Here is a 20,722-nt window from a genome sequence, read left to right on the forward strand (position 1 = left end):
GCGAATTGAGCAGGCTCCCAGAACGTGCGAACAGATTATGACGGTCGATGGGCGAATGCGGTGGGAAGCATTATTCGGTCTGCCAGATGCCCTCCAAGATTGCCCAAACGGGCCGTATATGATAACAGCTGTTGGTGTACGCTTCAGCAGCGGAATCTATGAGCCAAAAGTGTATCTTGTTCTTTCAAAAACAATGGCTGCTCAAGCTGTCTGTTCGTTGCAGCTCGAGAGGGAGCCAGCGCCGGTGCTGGTTGGCTGTGTCAAGTCTGTAACAAACACAAGGGATACGTAAGGCTCCGCGCTAATTCCCGGAGCCAGGGGACTCGGTCGCATCAGTGCCTTGGTGGGGCGCCGACGCAGCCACACGTGCGCTACGAATCGTGCCTAGCGATCGCTGGAGCTGCGTAGGTAAGCATTGAAGACGAAGCATAGGTAGCGATGCATCCATGTGCATGCATAGATGCTACAACCGTACATGTGCAGAAGCCGAAGCCGCCATCACATGATGAAGATGGGTGCCTGAAGGCCTGAAGCGCGGGTATATGAAAGGATAGTTTGGAAGTTTGACTGATCCTGAGAGTTTACAGAGAGCATTTGGCAATGGTAAGGTATAGGTATGTGTACTACTATAGTAGTAGGCACTCGGCAGCTGGTTGTCACTACTAAGGAATTGCGACTCCAAGCAACTCTCGTCTAAAGCAGCGCAAAACATGAATAGCAGGAGCCGTAAACTAAGCTCATCACATGAAGAATATTCTGTCTACAGTACCTAGGTATGTATCTACCATCATTAAAGTTACGGCGTACGTGTCATCATCTACAAGCACGCAGCGGCCAACATGAGTGCCCTCTTCAGGTACTTTGCTTGCGCATGTGCCCGCATCCAAATGCTGCATCCAGACATGGCCGTACGACCTGTATCCTGCAGGCGACTTGCGATGGCAGCACCGACTGGACCGAATCACTGCCTTCGCCAATAAGACCTTCCTGAAGAAGGCTGTCGCATCTAAAGCTACTGCGGGGATCGTTCCCGTGGCACAGGGATGGCGTATAGTGAATGCAGGTAGACAGCCGGTGAATCGCGGGGCTTTGCCGGTTGACTCATGGAGGGCCAAAGCTTTGTTTTTACGACGACATGAAATGGACAGATATCTGGTACAGGGTGATGGCGAGGATGAAAGCTAACGCGGTGAAGAAAGACACATGGCCTCAGCAAGTCGGTAACCACACGAGGCTGACGATATCAGAAAGGCCATGTGCGTAAGACTGAGCTCTGTACCTTTGTGTGTGGTCTGACCTGGGAACTGCTAGTGTCTGCATGGGAATCCATATTCAGCACATTCGGCTCTCAACGCCGCTGCCACGGTGAATAACATTGTCCGTTTCAATGAAGGACCAGACTGTAGATGAAAGTATACTTGGTAACCCTAGTAAAAGGCAACTCGACTCAGCAGTCTCAACATTCCTCCGCCGCGTCGACACGCTCGTCGAAGGTGGCATGTTGCGCCGGCTAAGCCTCGGCGTCCTCAAGGTCATCGGTTTGCTGGATGACGGAATGTGACATTAGGCTTCGCCGTCCAGTAACGAACACATTGCACCACGGCCTTGTAGGCGAGCATTTTCCCACTACGCCGCTAGCGCAGAGGTACTCGGTACCTGCTGGACGCCCGTGCTCTGTGCTCTGCTCGCTTCTTCTCCTGATCTGCTTCTCCAAGTAATACGTGCCAACTGGCCCTTGTCGTTCTTCCCATCCAAGGCCTGCTTCGTTGATAGCCGTGTTTTTTCATGCTACCCTTGCTCCCGAACATGATCTCCATTTAAAGCATCCACCATCTGCGCTTTCGATTCGATTCGCTTCTGTATAAGGTACCGCTGATACTTCTCGTGTCCTCGCGCGCACCTCGAGATATCAATAACGAGTCTGATATCCGATCTTGGTTGCGCAGTCTGCATTGTGCTCTGTCTGCTAACACATTTGGTCAGTAAACTAGATTCTGTTTCGCGCCTTGCTGGCGAGGACTCGTTCCTTTCGACCTTCAATTGATCATGGCTAGCGAGCCGCTCACCTCCTCATGGAATCCGGCTTTGATGCCAAACAGCGTCCATGATATCGGAGTAGCCCACGACGACCACGAAATACCATCAGCATCTGCAGAGCCCTTGGCCGAGACTTTAGACTATAGCCCGGCGCACGAAGAAGAGCAAAATGGCGTTGAGCATCACGAGGCCGAGCATGGCACGGAGGGCCAGTCTTATCCCCGCGCTGGCGGCGTCGAGGAGGGTGCTGAGCTGGCCTCAGAGCCGCAGACCGTAACGGCTGAGGAACCCACGGAGCCCTCGGCACTTGAAACAGAGAGTCAGCAAGAAGATGCGACTGGGCCGGCGACCCGTACTGCGCAGCATTCGAGCTCCTTCTCCTTTGCTCGAACAGTTTCGACCGAAATCAGTTTCGGCGATGACGATGATGCCGAGTGGACTCTGTCGAGGACTGATACAGATCCTTTCAAATTCATGCCCCCTTCTGAGAGGTCAAATTCTTTTCCTGTCGTACCTCTTATGGCAGAAGATCCGGAGCTCATCGAAGATACACCTTTGCCATCAAATCAGGCGCTTGACGTATTGGAAGAGACGGAGCGAGATGTTCATATTGAAGAGGAAGAGTATCAAGCTGATGCGTATCCCCAGCCAAGCTCAGATATCGTGGATGAAGCTTCAAAAGATTCGCACCACAGACACGCGCCCTCCACATCGATAGGAGGGGACATCCAATGGGCTGAAGATGAAGCATCCGAAGCGCGATACGAAGAAGGCGTACCATTGATACCACACACACAAGCCAGCGCCGACCCTGCAGCTAGCAGTGAGAATACGCACATCCCTTCTTTTGACGATGACAATGACAATGAAGATGACGACTTTTTTAATCAAATCAATCAATCCGAAGCAGACGCTACAAGTAAAGGTCAAGAAGAAGAGCCAATGCAGCGGAAATCAACTATGCAGGTCCTGGCATCTGCAGATCAAGAACTTCCGGACGAGACCCTCGAGTGGGATGAAGAGGGATTTAACGGCCCGGAAGTCAAAGTGACGGAGGAACCCGAAGCGATTGAAGAGATTGGCAACGGAAATGAAAGGGAGGCACCCCATACTCAAGACCTCGCGTCAAAATGGCAAGAAGCGTTTGCTGGTGATGACGACGAAGACGAATTCCTTATTGAAAACACACTAGCAGAAGAGCCGGAAGTGGATGCAGCCGCGTTCCTGGGCAGTGACGACGAAGGATTACTGGATGAGCTCGACGAAGCCCAGCCCCCAGCACAGACTGCGCCGTTGAGCTCACAAACAAATAGCGTGGCATCAACGCCGGCTTTTGCGCCCACTTCATATCGACCTGCTCTACAGCGATCTGCATCTGCGTCTGCGTACACGCCTGTCACACCACCGCTTCAATCCCCGTTTTATGGTGCCCCAACCCAGGGAGTAGTGTCCCAGCCTCCACTGCAATATGGTCAAGCGCCTCCTCAACAGGCAACGGATTCGCCCAAAGCCCAAAGCTTTGCCGACAAAGCAAAGGGAGGGTATTCGTCGCCGTATGACCTACCCTCAGATTTGGTCACCTCTACGGTGAAGCCAAGGAAACGAGCTAGTATGCAGCAACTCCAATTGGGCAATTCCAATTCATCGCTTCAGCCACCTCCCCCTCCGCGAAGCGCCAGTATGAGTGCCACCGATTCAGGCCCTCCAAGTGGTGGTATTCAAAAATCGCCTCTCTTACGACACAAATCAGGCTTCTTTGAAGATTTACCCACCGCACCAAAGCCACGTTCGATGTCCAGGTCAGGCAACAGAGCAGCTTCTCCTAACCCATATGGCTTGGCCACATCACCTCATGGACCGTCTCCTTTGAGCCCTCCCATGGCAACCCAGATTCCACCTGCAGCTCCCGGCTCTAGTCTAAAGATGAATCTTGTCGCTCCTGAGCGAGTAAACCCATACGCACCTCTTCCATCGCCAAACGCTCCCTTGCCTACACCAACTGCCAATGTATCCAGATATTCTCCAGCTCCCCCTCCCCAAGCAGCTGGCAGCCAAAGTGCGCCGCCGCCCACGAGCCGATATTCTCCTGCACCGCCCGCTCCCATTCCAACTGCCGCCTATAACCCAGCAGCAGCCGTCTCAGCAACCTCGCCTCAAGCTGTTTTGCCCCATCTTCCGCGAACCTCTAGTCCGCTGGCACATTTTGAGGTTAGCAGCGACAAGCCGTTTGGTGCCAGTGGAGAAGCTGTCCACGCCGAGCGACGAGCTAGTTCCTCGTACGAGCCGAGACTCACTCGCGTTGCTTCTCTTCCCCCTACCCGCGAGGTTGAAGAAGAAGACGACCCGGTGCCTAACAACACCCGTTCGCCACCACCTTTGCCCATTCCTTCCGTTCAATCTACGCTATCGCCTCCAAAGCGACCAGGCTCTGGCTACATTCCTAACAACCTTCCTTCGACGCAGCCTGGATTTGTTCCACCCCCTCGCGCTCATACGCAGTCTCCGGGGGCCACTAGAGGTGGTCAATATATCCCGAAGCCTGCAGAGGCTGCTCGCCGACCTTCTTCTTCACACTCACCTGTGTCCCCCCCCTCTGTCAAGATTGCCCACGCTTCCCATGCCCATCCTCGGCCGCCATCTTTGAATATGAATATGATTGCTCCTACGGACGGCCGAGAGCATGACCCCCTCCAGAGATGGCAAGGCGTCCCCATTATTTCTTGGGGAGTTGGTGGTACCGTGGTGACTTCTTTCCCAAAGAGTATTCCGAGATACGTTATGAACCAAACAGCACCGTCGATGCTGCGAGCTTCGGGAGAGGTCAAAGTGCAGAATATCAAGGATATTGAGTCTCTGCCAGACCGCCTAGCCAAATTTCCCGGTCCACTGAAGGGCAAGTCGAAGAAAAAGGAAGTTCTCGCGTGGCTTTCTTCGGGAATCGACGACTTGGAGAAGGAACTCCCCGAGGTGTCCTTTCACCCGCAGCTTTCTTTCGAAGCTAAACGAAGTATTGAGCGCCTGCTGTTGTGGAAGATCCTTCGCATATTCATCGAGCATGACGGAATTTTGGAAGGCAACCCCGCGGCCGAGAAGGCTGTGCGAGATGTCCTCTCCCCGGGGACTATAACACCCACCGCGGATAACGATGGTTTGTTTCCTACGGACCCTACTATAAGCATCAATGGTGCTATAGCCACTTCAATGCAGTCTGACGGCGCTGATTCTGCTACCATGGAGCAAATCCGTCTCGATCTTCTCAAGGGCAACCGTGAGACCGCTGTCTGGGCAGCGGTTGATAAGCGTCTGTGGGGACATGCCATGCTTATTTCTCATACAGTCTCGCCTGACTTGTACAAGCGTGTTGCGCAAGAATTTGTTCGCAAAGAAGTCAATCACCCTGGCCAGAGTAATGAATCACTCGCCGCTCTATACAAGATCCTATCAGGTAATTACGACGACTGTGTCGATGAGCTGGTTCCAGTTCATGCACGCGCCGGCCTTCAGCTTGTCTCAACTGGGTCGTCTTCTGAGCCTACCAAGGACGCTATGGAAGGGCTGGATAAATGGAGGGAGACCTTGACGCTTGTTCTGAGCAACCGAAGCGCTGACGACGTCCGCGGTTTGAACGCCCTAGGCAAGCTCTTGTCTAGCTATGGAAGGGCTGAAGCCGCCCATATTTGCTTTATCTTTGGCAGGCAGATATCCGTTTTTGGCGGCTTCGATGATCCGAATGTAGACTTTGTCCTTTTGGGGTCGGATCACCGACAACAATCGCACCAGGTTGGAAGGGATACAGAAGCTTTGCAGCTTAGTGAAGTATATGAGTACGGGCTTTCACTTTCGGGCACTTCTTCTGCTGCTGCTGGCGCTCCCCATCTCGCGCCTTACAAACTCCACCACGCCATCACATTGGCTGAGTATGGCTACCGGGACAGGGCTCTACAATATTGCGACGCTATTCTCTCAGCCATGTCATCACAGACGAAGAGGTCGCCTTATCATCACCCAGTTCTGGAGGCCGCCGTTGATGACTTCATGCGCCGCTTGAAACAGGCACCGAGAGAAGAATCTTCCTCTTGGATGTCCAAACCTAGCATGAACAAGGTTTCCGATAGCATGTGGAATAGATTTAACAAGTTCGTCGCCGGAGATGAGTCTGAAAACGCCAATGGCACCCCGGGCGAGGAGAGTGGCCCATTTGCCCGTATAGGAACGCCGTCCATGAGCCGCTCCCCGTCGGTTTCGAATTTTGACACCCTGGGCATCAGCTCACCTGCATACCCAGGGGCTGGTGCTCCTGCTGCTACGTCGGCATTGTCATCGGCGTTGTCGCGATATGCTCCAGCAACTTCCCAGCCTACCTATGGCGTTGAGCCGCCACAGCTGCCTTCTTCTTTCTCTCAGCCTACACTGAACTCAAGTGAGTACCCTGCGAGCGCATACGGGGTCTCACCCTCTCTCCCTAGCTCTCCACCTGGACGTGGCAATGGATTTGCGCCATCGAGCCTTGGCTACCAGCCAATGACTGCTGATGTTGGTAATAAGGGTAAGGCTCCTACGAGTGGATACCAGCCATTATATCAACAGCCGGTCTCCTCACAACAACCCCATGAAGAGCCAGCCACAACTCCCTCTACGGCAGGTTTCCAACCGGTGTCCTATGGATATGAACCCCCCTTAAATAACACCAGCATATCCGAAACTGGGATTAATAATGTGGACGCAACAGAGGGCGCGTCAAATGGCTATGAGCCTCCATCTTTCCAACCTTACGGATATGAGCCCCCGACCTATCAGCCCGACCTTGGGCCCTCTGCAGAGGAAAATGATGATGAACCTAAGCCCAAGAAGAAGAGTTTCATGGATGATGACGATGATGATTTTGGTACTGGTAGTTCAACGGCCCGAGAAAAATCTAAAGCGGAAAAAGATCGTGAGAATGAAGAGATGTTCCGCAAGGCAGCGGAAGAAGATGGTAAGTTTTTGCAGCTCAAAAGTTTCCAGGAAGCCTTTACTAACCATTTGTAGCGAAACGTGCTGCTGCAGCGCAGCAAGCCAAGAAAGGTTGGGGCTTCTCAGGCTGGTTCAGTGGCGGCAGTAAGAAGGAGATTGCAAGTCCTGGAGAAGCATCATCCCCAGGCAAGCCCATCAGGGCTAAGCTTGGTGAAGCGAGCAGCTTTGTATATGACCCTGAACTCAAGCGATGGGTCAACAAGAAGCCCGGAGCCGAGCAAGTCGAAGCGAAAGCGGCGACTCCACCGCCACCTAAAGCGCTCGGCAGTCCACGATCCGTCAGCGGAACACCTCCACAAACGCCGCCTCCTCCGCAAGGCCGAGCTAGCCTTCCGCCTTCATCTTCTTTTGGTTCGTTGGCTCCGCCCGCAGTTCTCAACAGAGCCCCGTCGCAGGAAAGCCTTGGCGCACCGCCCATGTTACGATCCATGTCTAGCGCTAGTACCGACAGCAAACCATCAAGCAGACCTACTACGAGCATGAGCAATGCCAGCAGTATCGATGACTTGTTGAGTGCATCAGGACCCCGTAAACCCGGGCAGAAGAAGGCAAGAAAAGGCCGCTATGTCGATGTTATGGCCAAATAAAATCAACAGAAAGTGCTCAATAGTTGCATGACCTACAGACAATTGTAGACTGCTAGAGTTTGCTTCTATATATTTACTTGGTTTGCGGAGCAATTTTGCTCTCTTCTGTAACCAGATGACGGTGGTATTTGTATTATATGATTGGACGACGTTGTTTGATGTATTGTTAGCTGGAGGAAGGGTGACTTTTTCATTACAATAAGGTCTTGAATGAAGGTATGAGAGGATGACTGATGCAGATACACATGGCATGATTACACATATTAGCATTTTTGGATATCTTTCATGGAAATAACAAAACAAAAAAACATTGATCCCTTTTTCAATACACCATTCCATTGGAACTCCTTAAGATTTGCTTTTACGCCGAATTGCAACTTGAACTCCAGCCTATGCACTATATGCTTGGACATGATACTATACCCTTTGTAAGCTTATATGAGAAGATTGCAGGTTTTGAACTTACTGTTAGGACCGCATCATCTGCAGCCCCATCGTCATAATGTGGTATGTATACATACAACACTAGAGATTGGTTATGGCAAAAACATGCTATGACTCTTCCCTCGAGCCTGCCGGCGCTGAGGACTCTGCTCCAGTCTTTCCCGTCGACATAAATTGAAGCCCAAGAGTCGGGTCCACGATCGCGGAACTTTGTACTAGGGTGCTCCTCAATGGGGACCCTGAGCTGGGCGGGATCCAGTTGCGGATTGTCGAGGTCGGTCCAGGCGCTCGAGATGTCGGCCGTCTCGGTGGCAATACGCACGCGCAGGCCGCCGTGCATGTTGGCGCTGATCTCGAGCCGAGGGGATTTGCTGCTGGCGGAGCCACCGCCGCCGCTAGAGGCGAGGGCGAGCTTGGTGAAGCGGTCCGAGATGGATTTCAGCTGGAGCAGGGGCGGGAGCTGGATGTGGACGTCAGGTTCCTGCAGCGAGGGCTGGATGGTGGAGGCGACGGTGTCGGGGTGCAACACGCGGATGGGGATGTCCTGGGTAATGATCTTCTCGTGCTCTCTGCGCAGAGAAGTCTCGAGGTGAGTTTGATCAGCACCACCGTCCTCGTCGACGTCGCCAAAGGGGTCGTCGAAGGAAGAAGGGGGCTTTAGAGGCGCGGCAGCAGGTGGCGGCGCGTTTCCGAATTTCGAAGAGGATGATTTGGTGCTGGTGGTGATTGTCATGGAGAGGACGGGCACCCCTTTCTTCTTGGTGAGGCGGAGAGATGCTGAGATGCTGCCCTGGGCGGATTTGAGGGCGCGGTGGAGGGGCTGGAGAGAAAGTTCTAGGTTGATGGTGTTGGAGGGCTCGGCGGATTGGATGGTGCAGTTTTCGAAGAGGAAGTCCATTGGCAGTGTTCTTTTTCCAAGGCATCAGCACTCTAATTGACTCATTAGTGAGATGATTTGCTTACGACCAGATCTGCGAGCCTGCATCTGGGACGACTGTGAAGTGTGCAGTTTCATCGCTGAGGCGTAGCCATACCAGCTTCTCCAGAGTGGAAAATGCGGCTGTGAGTTCTGGAAAGGCTGGTTAGCTGAAAGTTGGTTAAAGATGATGATGCTAAGTAGAACTCACTGGCAAAGGTGCGAATGTTTTTCAAATCGCTGTGGAACCTCATGTTGGGCGATGATTTTTGCTGTGGCTCATGGAAATGTTTGAGTTCACGGTGGAAAGTTGGGGTGAGGTTGTAATATGGTTTGGAGTTAGCGGATGGAAATACAGGGCGCGTGTACATGGGACCGCTAAAATGGTTGGTGCGGGTCTGGCACTGATGACTGGAGCTTCGCTGTAGGGATAAATCCGCTGATGAAGGATATGGGGAAGTCGAAAAGCAGAGGACTTTGATTGAAATTGATGGATTCTTTGCATATTAAATTACAAAAACGAATAAAAAAAGGTGAGTATTCAATATGAAGGATTTATTCGATTGTAGTATATATCGCTACTGGGCTGTGGAGAAGCGCACTGTATCATGAGCTTCTACCCCATACCTACAGAAGAAGGCTGACGTTTGCATGAGATGAATTCCAACATGAAGTCATTTGATAAGGCAGGTGCTTTCGAATTGAGCAGACATTCTATAGAATCACAAGAATAGGCATTTTAGGCAAGCGTGTATACCCAAGGTAGGCAGATTCTAAGTAGTGTTGAGAAAGAAAGTCTGATCCGTGATAGTCAATATCGACATCTGCCTGCCCATATGAGTCCCAAGTCGAGCCTTCCAAGCAAGGTATGCCCTAAACAATGAAGGCGCAATGCTTATCTACATGTACCTAGGCAGCTGCAGTTCCAATGAGTTTGGAGCACGTTAAACTGACAACCTGAACTCAACATTCCACATCCAAAAACCCAAAGCATTGTATAACCAGGCAGCTACTGGCAACATATAGTACCATACGTCGTATTGCTCGTCTATCTTACCTCGTCAATCCATTATATCAGCAGTCTCGCTATGGGCGCCATCACCTAATCATTCAATCCTGCGGCAACTTTGCAAAAACAAAGAAAGAGAAGAACAATGGGGGCTGGACGTTCAAAGCAGCCGATCAAGGATCGGCTTAAACGAGTATTTAGACCTCCGTGGGCCCGAGCAAACAAAGGCAGTGACTCAGAGCCACTACAGCCTGAGAATCTTCAAATCAGCGTCACCCAGACAATCACACAGGACTCAGCCCCGACCATCAGAGCACCGAGTCCATTAGCACCAGCCGAGACGCAGTTGGCGGTTACGTCCGGGATTCTGAGCGAACCTTTGCCGAAACAGCCTTTCTTGAGCCTAATGGAAATTTCTGGAGAGCCGTTTACCATGCCCAGTACACCGTTGAGGTTAAATATGTCAGAGTCTCTCGGTTCTCATAACATGCAGAGTCCGCCTGAGGTCAGTCCGATGAGTGACCAGAATACAGTTCAGCCTTTGGCAAACCAACTTGGCAATGTTACATTGTCGGAGCCAACATCTGAACATATCGGCAACGTCAGTCCGATGAGTCAGGCTACAATTCAGCCTTTAGCGAGCCAACTTGGCACTACTCCACCGCTGGACTTGACGAGCAGATATGAGAGCGATCCCAATGCTTGCCATTTTTGTAAAGAACCATATTCGGATGAGGGAGAGCCCAAAGTCTATCTCCCCTGTGGGCATTCTTTCGGGGTTGACTGCCTCCTTCGATGGATTGAGTATGGGTTTTGTATGTTTGCTGCCGGGTGGCTTCCCTTTGCTCATATAAGATGCCCTCACGACTGTATCGGCCTCCGACACCGCTGTGGCCACCTTGTCACGTCATACGATTCTACGCCACATCCGTTGCATACCGATGCCTCAGCTTTTGCCATTCCATCAGCCTATGAGTTCTGCAGAAAGGGAAGGGGCAGCAAACTGAGTCGCAATCTCAAGTGGCTTCGATACGTTGAGAAAGCTTTGGTGAGAGAACCAGATTCCTTGCTTCACAGAAAAAAGCAGCGCAAAATCCTTAATACGCTTCAATTCCGCCCACGCCCATTCCGCCCACGCCCCTTCCGCGCCAAGCTGTTATTGATGGTAATAAATTCGATATCCGAAGCCGAGCAAGTTTTCCAGCATGAACACAGAGTTTGGTGGCTCGATGAATGGGGGAAGAGAGTGTGTATTGACATGCGAGAGAGTGCGTTTTTTTCACATTTTGTATGGGAGTACGAACTGCAGCGCATCTTTTTGCGGGATCTTGAACTTTTGGGGTCTTGAGCAATTATGAAGCATGATATGATTCCCGGGGGGGAGGGTGCAGAGCGGTCTTCTTCTCTTCGCCGTGTCATCCATCCATTCTCTCCTTTTCGTTGAAATATCTTATACCCTGAGTCAGTACGTAGACGATTTTAGCGATGCTTCACCCAGCGATGTTTCAGCAGTATTATAGAATCAAAGAGTTTGAGAGATATCAAGAGCAAGGACTACTCAGGGGCGTTAGCGTTGGGGAGTATTATATCTTCCTGTCCATGTATATGACTCTATGTTTGTCTATTATAATTAAAACAATGGGATATGTTATCCAACTAAACCGTACTGGCTCATGAATCATCCTTGGTGTTGAGGTCTGTGATCATTATGCAGAGGTAGATCCAAGTGTTGGCTAGGTACTCTGTCTTTGCAGACTCAGCCAGCATGGAATTGTTTTTGACGAGTTATTGAGGTCTAGCCCGCTTTTGGAGCAGTTCAAGCCTTGTACAACCTGGAGGGGGTGGTTCAGAGATGATTTTGAGGGATAGTATGTTTGACTTTTCTTTCTTATGTCTATTGCCCGTACCATTCTTTTTAGTCCGAATCTGAAGAGTCGCTGTCGTCGATAAAGCCTTCCTCTAGCCTTGTATAAAGTTAGCCGGCATGGAACATGGCATATCTGAGCGTCTTGTAGCCATGAAGGTAAGACTTACTCTCGGCTGAGCCGTCTCGTACTCTCAGCTCCCTGTCTCGACCGCGCAATAGCCTCAAGCACCTGCCGGATGTCGTCGTCTATCTCTCCCAGCTCTTCTCCCTCCTCGAGGTCAACGGCGCCAGAGGCCACCTCCCTATTCCTCCGCCATGTGAGGGGAGCACTGGCGATTCTGATGAGGCGGTTGGTGATGCGGTAGCGCCAACCGGTTGTGTGTTCGGAGATTGCGTCGATGGGGAGGTACTGGCTGTAGCGGACGCGGTAGTGGCGCCATATCGGGACGATGACGAAGGTGAGGATGAGGAAGAGGATGAGGGAGATGACGGCGGGGATGACGAGCGTCTGTGACGTTTGGTTAGCTCTGTTGCTGGCGGTAGATCCGTAGATACTAGACGACGTGTGGTTTGTTGTCTCAGCGGGCAGATGGAGAGAATGGGCACATGAGGCTTACCTTGACGACGACTAGTGTGTCACCCATTTTGGCTGCTATTTTTAAAACAAGAGAGAAGAAGCGCTGGGTTTAGTATTTTGGGAAGAGTAGTTTTCTTGATCTACTGAGTGCTGCTCGTTCGAGGGGATATGGCGATCATGGCAGTCAGGGTCTGGCCCCCTAGCCAAGGAACGAGCGCGCAAGTAGAAACAAGCGAGAGTCTGCGGTTTTTGGTGACGGTGTTTCTTTGAAAGTTGAAGCCCAGGCGCAGCGCAATTGCGACGACAGGCCGCCAGCCAGCCGGAACGGGATGAGTTACGTACCCCGGAGGCGCTAAGGGAGCCCGCTGGGACACCGCTGGGCTAGGCTTGTTGGGGAAGAGTCTATTTGTAGGCACATGTGGTTTACTACTTGAAGTATACGAAGCATGTCGAGACAATGAGTACCACGATGGCATCACTCTGTGCTGGTGGTTGATAGCAATTCTTGTAACGGCTGCTTGGACTATACAGTGATATACCAGATGTACATGCAGTGATACTAAGAGTCTCTTTCACCAATGTCATATTACTGCAAGTGCGGAATATCGTGTACATAGGCCAGGCAAAGGTACTACCTTACTCTTACGGCACCTGAAACTTGACGAATATCCAGCTGCTGGGAGATCGCGTGGGCTTACTATGGCATCACTCGGCAGGTCCACGGGATCGGACATTGGACGCTTCCACGGGCGCATTCCAGATGCGTGGCATGGACCAAGTCGGCTTTTCCCCACTGATAAGACGAGGGACCCCCGACGTCTCTCTGCCATGGGCTGGCAGCTCTTTAATTGTCGCTCGGCTGTTGGAGATTGCTACAGATGTCCCTATTCCAGAGCCTCAAGTCATTGCGATGTACAGACTGATACTGATCTGCGCCTCAACAATCGTCGGACGATCCAGCCAAGACTGAGGCACTTTGTACGTAATGCAGCGAGAGTCTGGGCGTATGTGCTAGTGGTACTGGTAGCAGATACAGTAGCACAAGCAAGAATTCATGCGCCATACTAGCAGATGCGACTCTGAAAGTCTATAGACGAAGCACCTCGGTTCGTATTGAGGAATTTCGTTGGCTTTGAAATGCCGCCCATATGAGGGATAGCTCAGGGTTCGCTGCTGTCATTGGTAAGCCTTCGATAATACACACAAAAAGAGGCCACCTTCGAGATCAAAGGAAATCTTTCTCTTCTTTTTTTTTTCCATGTCGCACATGTCATCATTTTCCTGGCGGCAGCAGCCACTTCTTAATAAATTCTCCTCCACCTCCCTGGTCCTCATTTCCCGCCTGCCGTCGATTATAGACAAACCCACCCTCGATTGCCCATATTCAGCGATCCACATGCACCGAGGACCCAATTAGGCCCGTCGATGCTGCGGCGCCAACGATTTAGGGGCCACGGTCAACTGAAGTCGGCGCCAGCCCAGCGCCCAATCACCGCTGGCCTTGCCTGCTTCGATGTTCTGCTTCAGCGTCGGCGCCACTCTTAGCGCTGTTAGCACGTCTAGTGGTCGTGACCCAAAAACGACCTGAGCTACAGGACAGGCTCGGTCGCTGTTCCCTGGCTTCGCCACTGGGCGAGCCTAAAAGCGGCAGACCCCCTGCTTTCGTTCGTCTTGTGGCAGTCTCTTTGTTGTCAGGGGAGGACCCTTTATCTTTGTCTCACCAGACATCAAATGTATTTTTCACATGTATTTCTGTCCACACGGAAGCGCCTGCTGTCTACGCTGTTTCTTTAGCCCTTTCTCTTTCGCTTTGCTATTCAAAGAGCAGATAGATAGAACACATTACCCAACAGGTTGGGACAGAAGGAAGCTGAAAAATCCATAATAATCTGTGCTGCTACTATCCCATAAAACCCCACTCCCCTGGCGCAGGTGAGGTGTGTGTGCGTGCCGCCAGTCATTCATCATTGATTGATTCTGCCGCCCCCGCCCCCTATCGCTAACCAGCCCAGCTTTCCCAGGCCCTTCAGCGGCCCCGTCTTCTGTAGTACCTCAGCCTTGCTCCAAAACATCAAACCTCACGCCATCGCAGCCTTCAACACAAACACAATCGCCCAGCTTTCGAGCGCCGACCAGGACCAGGGAAGCATCAGAGGACGCAAAAAAGAAGGGCCACAGCAGCGCCAGAAAAGACGAAACAGAAGGCTAATACCAAAAAGAAACTCCAAACCCGAGGCCATCCAATAATCCTCTAGATCCCCCCTCCCCCCACTGCAGGCCCAGCCCTGTCTGTCCCTCTTTCGCCGGCAAATTAGGCCTCCATCATGCGAGCGGTCCAGGGCTCGCACTCCGCTGCCGTTACGTGTTTCGCCTACCCACTTCTCTCCACGATCAATTATCATGTCGTCCGCTGCCGATAAGTCCAGACAGTCTTCCGGCGGCAGATCTCTCTTCTCTCGAGGCAAGCACCGCGCCGACAAGCGCTACACCGACATCGATCCCAAGAGCTCGTCAGAACAATTCGAAACGGCGTCCATAATTTCTTCGCGCTCCTCGCGCCACAAGCGGGAGTCGTCGTCGATTTCGGTCGACCAGCCCGGTTCTCCTGATGCTGGCATCAACCAGATGGCGGGTGTGATCACGTCCATCCCCTACGACGGCCCGCCGGGCTCTCGATCGCCAGTCTCCCTCGAGTTCCTCCCCAGGCCCGACCAAGGGCCGCCGCAGCGCCGCGAGCCTGTGCCGCACCAGCTCAATGTCAGCGGATTCGACTTCCATCAGTACCCGTCCATCGACCCGTCAACAATGGCCAGCCAGAACTCCCACCCCCACACCCCTGCGCGGCCGGGCACATCGTCCAACATGTCAGTCAACAACATCACCATGGCCTCCACGGGCAAGCAGGCACAATACCAGCAATGGGGGCCGGGACCCGGGCCTGGAGGAGCTGTTCCGGCTCGTGGCAGCACGTCCAGCTCCACCACCAATGGCTCGTATCCTGTCCGGTACGACTCCTACCAGAACCCTTTCTATGCCCGATCCTCCGGAGAGAGCTTCAACAACCCGCACGGTGGCGGCGGCGGCTACCTTAACCCGGCTTCAGCCCGCTCTTCGCACACCACGCTTGCGCCGTCGCCGCCCGGAAGCTCACATTTCACGCCTCACTCTCCTCGTGAGACGCACACGTCTCACAGGTTATCAAAAATGAGCGCTTACGGACCCGCGTCCCACGACGGCTTCTACTTCCCCAAACCCGATGACAACTACGTAGTCGAGCAGATGTTCATGCAGCTTATGCAGAAGCGAGGATGGCACAATCTCCCTGAGCAGGCTAGGAGACAGATGACGGCCTACCCCGCGGAGAAGAAGTGGACATTACTGCACCAAGATCGTCTAACAGAATGGCAAGGAGAACAGAAACGGAAGCAAACCGCCAGAGCCAATCAGTATGCTACGCCCGACGTAACGACTTACTCCGATGAAGAGGGCACTCCGGAATGGTATGTCAGGAGGGTCATGGAGGACAAGCTGGATGCGAAGGGCATGGGGTCCCTCGAAGTCAACCTGAGAACACAACAGATTGGCTGGGTGAAGCGATTTGTCGAGTGCCAGGGACAAGTGGCTCTGGTCACTCTGTTGCTCAAGATCAATAGGAAGAACACCAACGGAGGACCGGCTACTTCTTCGACAGTCGACCCCCGGTTAGAGAAGAATTTGGATCGCGAATACGACATCGTAAAATGTCTCAAGGCTTTAATGAACAACAAATTCGGCGCCGACGATGCCCTCATGCAGTCAAAGGTTTTGCTGGCCTTGGCCACATGCCTGATTTCTTCTCGACTCACCACGCGGAAGCTTGTGAGCGAAATTTTGACTTTCCTCTGTACGTGGGGGAACCATGGCGAGGGACATCTGAAAGTCATCCAGGCTTTGGATGAAGTCAAGACACAGGCTGGCGAAAATGGAAGATTTGATTCTTGGATGCGACTGGTGGAGGTAACCGTTGATGGACGTGGAAAGATGGGCAGTCTCGTGGGTGCCAGCGATGAGCTTCGGACCGGAGGTATTGGAATGGAGAACCTGTTGATGGAATATGCGGTCGCTACTCTGATGCTGGTCAATATGATTATTGATGCTCCTGAAAAGGATCTCCAGATGAGAGTTCACATCAGAGCTCAGTTCCACGCCTGTGGCATCAAGAGAATCTTGACCAAGATGGAGGGTTTTCAATACGAGCTGTTGGACAAGCAGATTGATCGGTTCCGTACCAACGAGGCCATTGATTATGAGGATATGCTCGAGAGGGAGAACACCAGCATGAAGGATAATGTCGAGGGGGATCTCAAGGATTTGACTGACCCTATACAAATTGCCGACACCATCCAGCAACGGCTGCATGGAACCAAGACACATGACTACTTTGTATCTGCGCTGCAGCATCTTCTGCTCATCCGCGCCAGCGATGGCGAGGAACGGCTGCGAATGTTTCAGCTTGTCGATTCGATGCTTAGCTATGTGGCCATGGATCGCCGCCTGCCAAATATGGACCTCAAGCAGAGTCTCAACTTTACAGTTCAGAGTCTGCTGGACAAGCTGCACACGGATTCAGAAGCTCGACAGGCTCTCGATGAAGCATTGGAATCTCGCCAGATCGCTGAAGCCGCCATGGCGGAACGAGATGAGATGAGGGCAAAGTTGGAGCTCGGAGCGGATGGGCTCGTGGCCAAGTTACAAAAGCAGCTGGACGAGCAGACTCGGTTTATCGAAGCTCAGAGACGCCAAGCTGATGGCCTCAAAGTGGAATTGAATAACATTCAAAGTGTTCGAGCCAAGGAGGCACAGCGTTACGAGCTTGAGACGAGAGAATTGTACCTCATGCTGCGAGACGCCCAAGATATCGCGGCATCCAATGCTGCTAAGACTAGCATCGGTGCCAAGCCTGGCAAGGATAACACAGCACAAATGCAGGGCATTCTCGACCGTGAACGCCTTATGGAGCGTCTACAGAAGCAGCTTGAGCGCCAAAAGACCCAGTATAAGCTGGAAGGTAGAATCTGGGGAGATTCTGACGGCCCATCTGATCGCCTTCGTGCTCTCAGAGAAGCCATGGATGGCGATGAGGAGCCGGGTACGCCTCCTGGAGGCGGTACTCCGCCCAGAGATTTCACAAACAGTGTACTCGGAACTATTCATCGCCAGCCGAGGGCTTCTCGAAGGCCGGCCAAGCGTGAGAGTGCTATCGGGGAAGATGACGTTGATCTTGACGAGGAGGGCGTCGTTATCGAGCGCCCCAGACTGATCGAGATGAGGCGTCCAGTAGTCGATTCGAAGCAGCAGGCTCAGTTTGCTCAAGTCACGGGCGAGATTGGTTCCAAGATCAAGCGATACGACGGCAGCGACTCCGAAGCCGACGACGGCACCACCACCGGTCCATCTCACCCGAGCATGGAATCGTCTTCTCCCATCACCCCGGCAGAAGGCGAGGCCCCCAAAGTCGAAATCACCGGACCCCCTCCGCCTCCGCCTCCGCCACCTCCCCCTATGCCCGGTCAACTGCCCGGCGTCCCACCTCCGCCGCCTCCACCTCCTCCCCCACCGATGCCGGGCTCATTCCCCGCGCCTCCACCTCCTCCGCCGCCTATGCCTGGTATGGGAGGGATGCCACCACCTCCTCCACCGCCCCCAATGCCCGGTGCCAAGGGCATGCCGCCGCCTCCGCCGCCGCCTCCCGGGATGCCTGGTGCCATTTCTGGTCACTACTTACCTCAGCAACCCGCCTTCACTGCCGCGCCTTCTGTGGGCTTACCGGTGATGCGGCCTAAGAAGAAACTTAAGGCCCTTCACTGGGAGAAGGTCGATACCCCTGAGACCAGTCACTGGGCAGCTCACACCCCCTCCGTCGAAGAGCGAGAAGAGAAGTACAACGAACTTAGTCGGAGAGGTATTTTGGACGAAGTCGAGAAGCTTTTCGTTGCCAAGGAGATCAAGAAGATTGGTGGTGGTGGTGGTAAGAAGGATGACAAGAAACAGCTCATATCATCCGACTTGCGGAAGGCATTTGGTACGTTGATGGTCTTTGAATCAATGAATTTCTCTATATCTGTGGACTGAAGCTAACGAGAGTGAAACAGAAATCGCCTTTGCCAAACATTCTCAATCCTCTGTTGACAAGATTGTACAGATGATTATCCACTGTGACGACATCATTATCACAAACCAGGGTATCATGGATTTCTTATCAAAGGATGATATGTGCAACATCAACGACAACGTTGCCAAACAGATGGCTCCGTATAGCAAAGATTTGACCGGGCCAGATGCAACGAACCAAACCCGAGAAATGGATCCTGAGGAGCTCACAAGACAGGATCAGCTATACTTGTACACGGCATTCGAGCTACACCATTACTGGAAGAGCAGAATGAGGGCGCTAGCACTTACGCAGAGTTTCGAAGTCGATTACGATGAAATCATTTCCAAGATGCAGGACGTTGTGACTGTCTCTGAGTCATTGAGAGATTCCGTCGCCCTTATGAATGTCCTTGGTCTCATTTTGGATATCGGAAACTACATGAACGATGCCAACAAGCAGGCTCGCGGTTTCAAGCTTAGCTCGCTCGCCAGACTGGGCATGGTCAAAGATGACAAGAATGAATCGACGCTGGCCGATCTTGTGGAGCGTATCGTGCGAAACCAGTATCCGGAATGGGAAGGGTTTGCAGACGATATTACGGCCGTTACAACGGCGCAAAAGATCAACATTGAACAACTTCAGACCGACGCCAAGAAGTATATCGATAATGTGAAGAATGTTCAGATGTCATTGGACAATGGTAACTTGAGCGATCCGAAGAAATTCCACCCCCAGGATCGTGTAGGCCAAGTTGTCCAGAGGGTGATGAAGGAAGCCAGAAGAAAGGCAGAACAGATGCAAGTCTACTTGGAAGAGATGATGAAGACTTACAAGGATATCATGCTGTTCTACGGAGAAGACCCAGCAGACGAAAACGCCCGAAGGGATTTCTTCACTAAGCTGGCTACGTTTGTCATCGAATGGAAGAAGTCTCGCGACAAGAACGTTCAGCTGGAGGAGCAGAGAAAGCGCAACGAGGCTTCTATGAAGCGCAAGCAGGCGGCGAGCAAAGCCGCAAGTGTTTTGGACAATGGGCCTATATCACCGTCAAGCACTGGTGCTATGGACTCTCTTCTTGAGAGACTTCGAGCAGCCGCACCACAGGTACGGGATCAGAGAGACCGTCGCCGCCGTGCCCGTTTGAAGGACCGCCACCAGGTTCGCGTAGCCTCCGGTCAGCATATTCAGGATCTCAACGAAGACTCAGCGGTCGAAGCAAATCTCACCATTTCTGAGCCGGCCATTACTGAAGAAGGAGATGCACAAGCTTCATCATCTCTTCCTCCTCCATCGCGAGATGGCCATGAGGAGGATGATGTAGCTGACCGAGCTGCGGCATTATTGCAGGGCATGCGTGAGGGCGATGGAAACGATGAGGCGGACATTGAGAGAAGAGAGACGATGAGAAAGGCCAGGAGACAGACGGCCGAAGAGGAACGACGAGCAAGGCGGAGGCGAAGAGAGAGGGCCTCAAGCACAGTAGACGGACCAAAGGACGAAGCTTCTATATTATCAATAGCAGAAGAGGCACCACCAACACCAGGCACACCAGGACAAGAGGAGGAGACTATAATGTCGCCGACAGAGGCGAAGACGGAGGAAGTGCAGACGGAGGAATTCAAGAATGAGGAGGCTGTTGGCGAAGCGAGCAAGCCGGAGGACGCCGAGAAGATGCAGGACTAAAGCATTACTTTGTGTATTTGTTTAAAGAAAGAAGAAAAAAGAATACCCCATGAACATGATAATCCATGGATTAGCATATATGTATACACACGTCCTGTCATGTCAGCAAGTATGATGCATATATACTTAATGTCTACAATCACAACGACCGCGAGAGGCGAGACGAGGAAGTATTAATCACTCGTTTCTTTATTCTTCTTTCCTCGCTCGCCCTTTGGTGCTTTTTTTTTTCCATGTCATGATTAAAGCTTTAATGGAATTGATCAACGGTGGGATGTGCTGCGCTGTCTGCGTGGTATACAATACATTTAGATGTGTGTTAAAGCGCGGATGGTCAATAAGTATCGAGGTGTGGTAATTTACATTAATGTTTCTATCGCATCCGTTGTTATTTAGTTGTATAATTAAGATTTATTTCTCTTGTAGCGAGAGCCTAACATTTTTTTTTTTTTTGCA

At 52.1% G+C, this 20,722-nt stretch overlaps 4 protein-coding genes across 4 annotated transcripts; 2 read left to right on the forward strand and 2 right to left on the reverse strand.

Moving 5' to 3' along the window:
* Positions 1-2,046: 2,046 nt before the first annotated feature.
* Positions 2,047-7,637, forward strand: TGAM01_v204432 (hypothetical protein; the record flags this gene model as incomplete). The annotated part of the gene is made up of 2 exons (XM_018809823.1): positions 2,047-7,012; positions 7,066-7,637. The coding sequence occupies 2 exons, from the start codon at positions 2,047-2,049 to the stop codon at positions 7,635-7,637; spliced, it is 5,538 nt and encodes a 1,845-aa protein (XP_018656962.1).
* A 390-nt stretch (positions 7,638-8,027) lies between these two features.
* On the reverse strand, positions 8,028-9,251 carry TGAM01_v204433 (HUS1 checkpoint protein; the record flags this gene model as incomplete). Its single annotated transcript, XM_018809822.1, has 4 exons — positions 8,028-8,054; positions 8,104-8,989; positions 9,045-9,150; positions 9,209-9,251. 4 exons carry the CDS (start codon positions 9,249-9,251, stop codon positions 8,028-8,030), a joined length of 1,062 nt encoding a protein of 353 aa, XP_018656961.1.
* A 2,670-nt stretch (positions 9,252-11,921) lies between these two features.
* Positions 11,922-12,517, reverse strand: TGAM01_v204434 (hypothetical protein; the record flags this gene model as incomplete). The annotated part of the gene is made up of 3 exons (XM_018809821.1): positions 11,922-11,970; positions 12,041-12,381; positions 12,491-12,517. 3 exons carry the CDS (start codon positions 12,515-12,517, stop codon positions 11,922-11,924), a joined length of 417 nt encoding a protein of 138 aa, XP_018656960.1.
* Positions 12,518-14,850: 2,333 nt separating this feature from the next.
* On the forward strand, positions 14,851-20,266 carry TGAM01_v204435 (cytokinesis protein; the record flags this gene model as incomplete). Its single annotated transcript, XM_018809820.1, has 2 exons — positions 14,851-18,511; positions 18,582-20,266. 2 exons carry the CDS (start codon positions 14,851-14,853, stop codon positions 20,264-20,266), a joined length of 5,346 nt encoding a protein of 1,781 aa, XP_018656959.1.
* Positions 20,267-20,722: the final 456 nt, after the last annotated feature.

The sequence above is a fragment of the Trichoderma gamsii genome (assembly GCF_001481775.2).
Source record: "Trichoderma gamsii strain T6085 chromosome Unknown Scaffold_12.2, whole genome shotgun sequence".
Classification (NCBI taxonomy): Eukaryota; Fungi; Ascomycota; class Sordariomycetes; order Hypocreales; family Hypocreaceae; genus Trichoderma; species Trichoderma gamsii.